General features: G+C 56.4%; 1 protein-coding gene across 5 annotated transcripts; it reads left to right on the top strand.

The window, feature by feature from the left end:
• Window positions 1-496: 496 nt before the first annotated feature.
• On the top strand, window positions 497-8,441 carry DDX39A (DExD-box helicase 39A). 5 transcript variants are annotated; one of them, XM_022558365.2, is made up of 11 exons: window positions 497-618; window positions 4,235-4,446; window positions 4,580-4,707; window positions 5,563-5,655; window positions 6,012-6,195; window positions 6,879-6,997; window positions 7,332-7,463; window positions 7,552-7,661; window positions 7,765-7,909; window positions 8,047-8,194; window positions 8,290-8,441. In XM_022558365.2, the coding sequence occupies exons 2-11, from the start codon at window positions 4,239-4,241 to the stop codon at window positions 8,304-8,306; spliced, it is 1,284 nt and encodes a 427-aa protein (XP_022414073.1). In that variant the 5' UTR covers window positions 497-618; window positions 4,235-4,238; the 3' UTR covers window positions 8,307-8,441. The 5 variants fall into 5 exon arrangements, with proteins under 5 accessions (XP_022414073.1, XP_022414072.1, XP_089761536.1 ...); XM_022558364.3 differs by having other exon boundaries at window positions 520-671; XM_089905410.1 differs by lacking the exon at window positions 497-618 and adding an exon at window positions 2,132-2,150.
• Window positions 8,442-8,472: the final 31 nt, after the last annotated feature.

Raw genomic sequence — 8,472 nt, 5'->3', positions numbered from 1 at the left:
CAAACGGGAATTGTGTCCTAGGACCATTTCTCTCACTCCCACGCCCTGAGGGGCCCCTTTCCCACTGCTGGTGCTAAATGTCCTCTCCACGCTGGAGTCATTCCAAGCTCCCAAGCTTTCTCAGAACCCTTTCAGAGCCTCCACTCTGCAGGACCAGGAGTTCGCGGAGGGACATCCACTTCGAACACTAAGTTCTGAGCAAAGCGTAGAAGCCATATTTCAAAAGGGCGAGACGCTCACCCCGGGCCCACATCCAGGCTTCAGTTGCCCGTACAAAATATGGCGGCACCTACCGAGGTCACAACCTCGATTACAAGACAGCGCGCTGGCAGACGCCCGCCTCAATCAGCCCACTCGGGCGCCAACTTTTAGGTTGACCAATGAATCCGAGGCATGAGGCACGCCCTCTTTCCACGCTCCACCAATAGCTTCCAGACGCCTCCCGCAGGACCCAATCATCGCTTCCGTCTCTTTTGAATGAAAAGCGAGCGGTCCAGTGAGCCGAGCCGCAGTCGGACGCACGAGACAGGAAACGCGATAGCTTGTGTCAGGGCGCGCGACCGGTAACAGGAGTCGGGTGGCGGTCCTCGCAGCACGCGGGGGTGAACGAGGAATCAGGTGAGCGGCGGGCCCAGGTGCGGGGCCGCGGTGTGGAGACGTCGGACCTGCGGGTGAGCGGGCGATGGGAGACGCCAGGGGTTGAGGGAAGGACGAAGACTGGGCGCGAGACGAGGGGAGGCGGGGCGGGTTTGGTGTCCGGCGCGCGCGTTGGCGGCCGTTGGGTGCTGGGACGCACGCGCAAGGGGCGGGCCGGCCTTTGGCGCGCTGGGTGTGGAGACCGCTTCTGGCAGAGGCTGTCATGGCCGCCCGCGGGCTGAGCCCGATTCTGGGGGAGGTCTGCCTGTTCGAGGAGCCCCGATGCGATTCGGGGAGGGCGTCAGGGGGCGACGCCGGGGTGTGGGGCCGCGGTGGGAGAAGCCGGAGCTTGTAGACCTGACGGTCTTCTCCGAGTTCGAGAGACTCTCCCCTCCCCCACTCTCGCGTTTAGGGGGTGGATTCGTGGTTCCAGAGATTTCGGGCAAAAAAGGTGTTCAGTAAGGAACAAACTCTTAGGTAGAAATTCTCGCTGGGGGCACTTCAGGGTGAAAGGGTACGCGTGCGAGTCAGAGTTGTTACTTATTCTGGTGTCAGCTTTCAAGTTCATCAGCTCTTGGGGCCTCAGCTGTCTCGGCCACCCTCTCTGGGTGGAACAAACACCGCCAAATCCTTTCCTGATCTAATTTGTTTTGAGTTTTAGATCCTGTCTAGTCACTTAGTCTAGAAAAGTTTGTATATCAAACTTAGTCTGTCCGCAAATTTGTCTCCCCATCAAAACAAAAAGACTTTGTTTGAATTCCTATTTTTTTTTTTAATACACCATCTACTCCCAGATTTGAAGCCCAGAGTACATGACTCTGGCTCATTTCTGTCCGAGGTTCTCCCAGGGGGTGGTCCCACCCTGTAGGGTGTTCCACCATCTTTTCCCCTACTTAACAATGCCACCACTGTAGTTAATTGGGTGTCTGGTTTTCCTTGCTGCGGGTCTCTTACCCGACTCCATCTTCTCTGGAGTAACTTGTTCTTGGGCAAATCCTGATTGAGTCACAACTCAAAAGCTTAGTCAGCGATTCTTTATTGCCTAGCAAATTAAGTATGAATGCCCTGGGCTTACCCAGCTCTTCCAGCTCTGTCTTCTGCCTCTACTTCAAGCAGCCAGTGCTTTCCATTCCCTGAAAGGGTCTGGTGGTTTCTGGACTGGCGTTTGCTGGCTCCTGTTCTTCTCTCTGATGCCTGGGGACTGACTCCTTCCTGTCTTTGCCAGTGTTGGTATCAGATTGCTTCTTTCAAGAATGAGATAAGGATACATGCTTAACTTTAGCCCCTAAACTCTGCTTTGAGGCCCTGATTCTAAATCCATTCATTCAGCCATTGCTGCTGAGTGCTTACACAATGTATGTCAGGCCCTGTACTAGGTGCTGGACTGACATGACTGGAGGGGGTTCTTTTTTAGTTGGGCCAACGGGCCTTTTTGGAGCAACAGAGGTCTGAAAGAAGTGGGAACAGCAAGTGCAAAGGCGCTGAGGCATGTTTGAGGCGCAGCAGCAAGGCCAGTGAGTGAGGGTGATGGGGGAGATAAGGTCTGAGTGTAAAGGGAGTCAGGTTGTGTGGGGCTTGGTAGGCTGTGGTGGGGACTGTTTTATTCTGAACCCAGCGTGAACCTGTAGAGGGTTTTGAGCAGAGGAGTGACATTTTCTGACTTAGCTTTTATAAGCTCCCTCCAGCTGCTGAGGGGCATGGAAGGGGGAGGCGGGGATGGAAAGCAGGGAGACCGACCAACAAGGAGGCTATTGGCATAATCCAGGCAAGAGATGATGGTGCCCAAATGTCCATCAGCTGACAATGGATAAAATAACTGGTATCGCAGTACGAAGGAATATTATCCAACCATGAAAAGGAATTATGTACTGATACACGGCTACAATGTAGACGAATCTTGAAAACATGTGAGTGAAAGAAGTCAAACCATCACGTGTTGTATAATTCCATTACATGAAATGTCCAAAATAGGCAAATTCATAAGAAGAAAATAGATCAGTGGTTGCCAAAGGGAGTTGGTGGCGTAGGATGGTAGCTAAAGGGTGTCGTCTTTTTGAGGAAACGTGTGCTGAAGCTGATAGTGGCAGGGATTGCGCATCTACGTGACTGTACAGGAAACCATTGGACTGTACCTTTTAATTGGTGCCTTGTATGGCATGTGAATATCTCCATAAAGCTATTCTAATCTAAAAAGAAAGATGGCAGCCTGAGACTGGCAAGGTAGCAGGGGTGAGAAGTGGTCTGATTGACCTGGCGGGATTTGTTGGCTGATAGAACAGGGAGAGAGAGAGAAAAGACAACAGTTTAGAGAATGGAATTGCCTTTTTTGAGATGGGGGAAACAGGCCTCAATTTCCAGGGGGAGAGGTGAAAGAGGCAGCTAGGTAACTGAGTATGGAGTCTGTGTCTCCATAGAGACACGGTTTGGGAGGCTGCACAGAGGTGGTTAAAGCGCTGGGGCTGATGGTCACAGAGAATGAGTGGCAGAAGGGCCAGAAATTGGGCCCGGGACCCTCAGCATCCAGCTCAGGAAGAAGAGGGACTGCTTTAGTACTTCCACCCCCTAGTCTGGAGGCTGGGTTGCAGCAGGGAGGAGTAAGGCAGTATTCTCATGTTTGGGTCCCTTGCAGCCTGCACCCAGTAGGCGCTCTGTATGTATTGGATTAAACGAAGCCAGGCGGTGAGCGTGCTTTGTATTAATTCCATTTACCATCTCAGCTGTATTCTTACTGGCTCTGGGCCCAACGGGAGGTCTTTTCATGAGAGCACTTAATTGTTCCCCTGTGCAGACCACAAATAGCAGGAGTAGCTGGGCCTGGGCAGACACTGCTTCCTCACAAGCTCCTGTCTCCCCAGCATCCTGGCAGTCACATATCCAGGCCGGGAGTGGGAAAGCGGGTGGGGGTGGGGTCCTTGGGGAGTGAAGGGGAGGGGACTCCTTGAAGCTAGCTGGTCTGAGGCCTTGACCTTGATGCTGAGAAGGAGGCATTTGTGCAGAGACCTGGAAGCAGTGCAGCAGTGCGTTCCCAGGGGTGGGGGTGGGCGGCCCGAGCTGGAGTAGGGGCTCGATGAGTATCAGCAGCCAGATAAGGCTGGGGGTGGTTTGAAAGGGGTGGCGTGGAGTGAGGTGGGCAGGGGCCAGTGGGGAGGGTTGCGGGCGGAGAGGAACTGGGGGTTCGCTTAGAGCAGTGGGAAGCCCTTGGAGGCGGAGGGTGTGGGTGCATGTGTGGGCGTCGCTGGCAGGGCGCAGGGAGAGGTGAGGTGGCTTGGCGGGGCGTGGTGGAGATGTGGCCACAACAGGCAGAAGCTGGGAGGTGCTGCACACATGGAGTGGTGGGACCTGCTGTTGTTGTCAGTGTCGGGCGTGAGCTAAAGAGGGATCGGAGAACGATGTCCGGTCTTGACTTCAGTGGCTGGGTGGCTTTCTGTGCCAGCTCACAAGAGCTGACGCCAGCACGTCGCCCCTCTCGGACCTGTGTCAACAGCCTGCAGCTTCTGTGCAGCCATCTCCCTCTTCTCCCATGCTGGGTGGGTTTACCTGCATGCATCAGTCACCTTAGTTGCTTCCCTCAGCCCTTCCCTCCCTCCTCTGCTCTCAGCACCATGGCGGAACAGGATGTGGAAAACGAGCTTCTGGATTACGAGGAAGATGAAGAGCCCCAGGCTCCTCCAGAGAGCGCTCCAACTGCTCCCAAGAAAGATGTCAAGGGTTCTTACGTTTCCATCCACAGCTCTGGCTTCCGGGACTTTCTGCTGAAGCCTGAGCTCCTGAGGGCCATAGTGGACTGTGGCTTCGAGCATCCATCCGAGGGTATGCCTCCCTGGTCCTTCCCGCCGAGGCCTGCCTCTGACCGCCTCAGTGTGGTCCCCTCAGCCACCCGGTGAGGGGCCTGCACAGAGGGAACATCTGGTTTCTGATAGCTCATATGCTCTCTCCCCCTCAGTCCAGCACGAGTGTATTCCACAAGCCATCCTGGGCATGGACATCCTGTGCCAGGCCAAGTCAGGGATGGGCAAGACAGCGGTTTTTGTGTTGGCCACCCTGCAGCAGATTGAGCCCGTCAACGGACAGGTGGGTGGGAACCCTCCTTCCTAGGCCCAAGCTACCTGAGGCAGCAGGAGTCATGGCTCCTCTTTTTAAAAATCCCTGTTCCTGCATCCTTTTTCTGGACTTTTAAAATTAAACACAGTACTCATTTGTAACAAAATCGCCCCAAAAACGACAAGCCAAGAGAAAAAACTAAAAAGTGCCCACAATTTGACCATCCAGCAAGATGGCTGCTATTTCCATATGTGCTCTTCTAGATTGTACACACTTACGAAGGTGGGATTACACTGAATACGGTTTTGTTCCTGTTGTTATTGCTGACAGGCCATAGCTGTACTTCTCATGTCATGAACGTTGTAGTCCCCTGTTTTGGGGGATAATTGAGGTGCATGCTGGTGTTCATTCTTGACATGCTGGGGCACACGTCCTTGGGCTGTGTATAGGTGCATGAGCCCTTGTTACCCACCTTAGGGTGGATGGTCAAGGAGAGGAGGATTTTGTTCAAGGCCGTGGTGTGGTCTCAGTGCTTGGTGTTGTGGGCCAAGAGGCAGGGGCAGCCTTCCCCTTGGTGGTCACAGGCCAGCCCGAGGGCAGGCTCAGGAAGCTGTTAGCATGGGGCGTGTCACCAGCTAGGCTGGGTCTAACTCTTACTGAGGCCTCAGTGCAAGACCTGGCCTAGGGAGACACAGCTGCGTAGCTGTGAGAAGACACAGAGAATGAGCACCAGGTGACGGGCTGTGAGAAGATGGAGGCATCTGGACTGGGCCTTCCAATGGCCCAAGGGCTGGGGGCCGCCAAGGGATGAGCACCGGCGTGGGCTCTGGCCGGGGGAGGACTTAGGGGACTGTCTTGAGTGTCTCTCCCTGACCGGCCCCACAGGTGACGGTCCTGGTTATGTGCCACACTCGAGAGCTGGCCTTCCAGATCAGCAAGGAGTATGAGCGCTTCTCCAAATACATGCCCAGCGTCAAGGTGAGCCCCCTCAGGCCAGGTTGGGTGCCATGTGGTCCTCTGCAGCCTTGCTGGCCTCAGCTGTAGCCCAGCCAGCATTAACCAAGCTTGGCTGCAGCAGCTGCCTTTGAGGTTTGTGGTGGCTTATGCTCCTTAAAAGCTTGATGAATTATGCATGGCCCCCAGAGGCCTGTGCCGGTCCCAGCCCTGGGGCTGCTTTTCGGTGAAGCTGGGGCCAGACTCTCAGGCCTCCACTGTCTCCAGGCACCAGGCCTGCTGGGGGGCTGCTGGCGGGCTCTTAGCTGAGTGACCGTAGGCACAGTGGGGGGTGAGCTTTCGGCCGCCAGATGGTTGAAAGGAGCTTTCCGCCTGCATAGGTGTCTGTGTTCTTCGGGGGCCTCTCCATCAAGAAGGATGAGGAGGTGTTGAAGAAGAACTGTCCCCATGTCGTGGTGGGGACGCCGGGCCGGATCCTGGCACTTGTGCGGAACAGGAGCCTCAACCTGAAGAATGTGAAGCACTTCGTGTTGGACGAGTGTGACAAGATGCTGGAGCAGTTGGGTGAGTGTCCTCGCTGGGTCTGGGGGCTGTCCTCGCCCTCGCAGCCCCCCAGACATCAGAGCTAGGCGGGTCCTGACAGGGCAGGCCGGAGGTTTCCCTGAAGTGGGATCCCGTGGGTGGCCAGCACTCAGGTCTCCTGTAAGCGATTTTAGGGCGACTTCTGGTGTTGGCAGAGTGACCTGCTGCTTCTGAGCTTAAGCTTGAGTGGGACCATGGCACCCCACATGAGCCGTGTCCAGGCATATGTCCACGTTAGCCCTCAGAGTACCGTGGCCTCGCTGCCTGTTGGGTTAGTTCTAGGCCCCTGCCTGCCCTCAGTGAGCCCTGACAGGGCCGGTGGGAGATGGGGCTTGTGTCCTGGGAGGCGGCTGCAGCTCTCACCCCAGCGGCTGTCTCTGCCTCAGGCTCCCCTCCCTGAAGCGTGGCTCGAGGCGCGCTGGCACGGCTGCTCCGCTCTGGCAGCGTGTAAGTGGATTGCCGCTCCTCCCGCGCCTGTGCTCACCCCGAGTCCGGGCCTTCAGGCACCTGGGACTCTCCCCTCCAGCCAGTCCTCGCTCACACCGCCCTCGTCATGGTGCCAACGGCTCCCTGGCACAGGTTGGGAGGGGCTGGATCTGGTCTCGGGTGGGGGTCATGGTCTGGCAGGCGCTCACGCCCACCTGTTTCTTGCCCTCCCCACCCAGACATGCGGCGGGACGTGCAGGAGATCTTCCGCCTGACACCCCACGAGAAGCAGTGCATGATGTTCAGCGCCACCCTGAGCAAGGAGATCCGGCCCGTCTGCAGGAAGTTCATGCAAGACGTGAGTAGAGGCCGAGACCTCGGTGCAGTAGCTTTGGCCTCCTAGAGTCCAGGCCCTTGCTGCTCCCCCACTCCCACACTGCCCTCACGGCACACGAATGCTGGGAGGCCAGCGGAGTTCTCTTCCTCGCTTGTCACACGGGGAGCTGAGAGCTTGGTTTACACTAGAGCCAGACCAGACCTTAGACGCAGCTGCTGAGAGAGGAGTATTTACTGGGGTGCAGCAGGCCCTCTGGAAGCATTGCAGCAAAGGAGTCGCTCCTGGAAAGTTCTCGGCAGGCAGGATGCCCAGAAGTAAGCCCTGCCTGCCCCTTCCTCCTCTCCTTCCGGCACAGCCCATGGAGGTGTTTGTGGACGACGAAACCAAGCTCACGCTGCATGGGCTGCAGCAGTACTACGTCAAACTTAAGGACAGTGAGAAGAACCGCAAGCTCTTTGACCTCCTGGATGTGTTGGAGTTTAACCAGGTGACACTTCCGCACTCCTGTGGCCTGTCCTGGGGCTCTAAGCCTTTGGGAGGGATTCTGGCCCTGACTGCCGCCCCCTCCCTCACAGGTGGTGATATTTGTGAAGTCGGTGCAGCGCTGCATGGCCTTGGCCCAGCTCCTCGTGGAGCAGAACTTCCCAGCCATTGCCATCCACAGGGGCATGGCCCAGGAGGAGCGGTGAGTGCATGCCGCCCTCAGAGCCCCAGGCAGGCCCCTTGGAGGGGAACGCCGCCCAGGATCCCTGTATCTGATGGCCGCCCCTTGTTCCTCCTGCGCCCAGCCTGTCACGTTATCAGCAGTTTAAGGACTTCCAGCGGCGGATCCTGGTGGCCACCAATCTGTTTGGCCGAGGAATGGACATTGAGCGTGTCAACATTGTCTTCAATTATGACATGCCCGAGGACTCAGACACCTACCTCCACCGCGTGAGTGGCCCCCCAGAGGTGTCCCCTCCCTGGTGCCCCCTTCCCAGGATTGGTGTTGGATGAGGACCTCTCCCTGCTTGTTCTCAGTTCCCCAGCTTGTGTCCTGTGGCCTGACCCCTGCTCCTGTCTCCCTGCAGGTGGCCCGTGCGGGTCGCTTTGGTACCAAAGGCCTGGCCATTACTTTCGTGTCTGATGAGAATGATGCCAAAATCCTCAATGATGTCCAGGACCGGTTTGAAGTGAATGTGGCAGAGCTTCCAGAAGAAATAGACATCTCCACATACAGTAAGTGGCTCAGACAGGGCTGGGGGACCACGGCGGTGGGGCCCTTTCTTCCCCCCGCCCCCTCCTCACTGACCTTCCCTGTATGTGTCCTACAGTTGAGCAGAGCCGGTAACCATGTGCCCGGATATCCTGGAGCCTCCCTGCTTCCCACGTGTTGCTTCAAGTCCTCTTCCTAGGTGACAGTGGGCCTTTCTTTTTACTGTTTAAAAGCTGTAGATTTGTGTAAGAATAAATTTTTATTATGGAAGCCTGGCTCCCACCCTGTCTGTTTCTGTCAG

This window comes from Delphinapterus leucas, unplaced genomic scaffold (genome assembly GCF_059928025.1).
Source record: "Delphinapterus leucas isolate spDelLeu-1000000601 "Yukka" unplaced genomic scaffold, BTC_Dleu_Yukka2 spDelLeu_asBTCV2_sq25, whole genome shotgun sequence".
Lineage (NCBI taxonomy): Eukaryota > Metazoa > Chordata > Mammalia > Artiodactyla > Monodontidae > Delphinapterus > Delphinapterus leucas.
Note: the sequence above shows the minus strand (reverse complement) of the source record. Positions and strands in the feature narration are given on the sequence as shown.

Coding starts and splice junctions, on each gene's coding strand:
- DDX39A (XM_089905409.1), top strand. CDS start 3,858: ATGTGTGGGCGTCGCTGGCAGGGCGCAGGGAGAGGTGAGGTGGCTTGG. Junction 4,708..5,562: donor TTGAGCCCGTCAACGGACAG/GTGGGTGGGAAC, acceptor CCGGCCCCACAG/GTGACGGTCCTGGTTATGTG. Junction 7,464..7,551: donor ATGTGTTGGAGTTTAACCAG/GTGACACTTCCG, acceptor CCTCCCTCACAG/GTGGTGATATTTGTGAAGTC.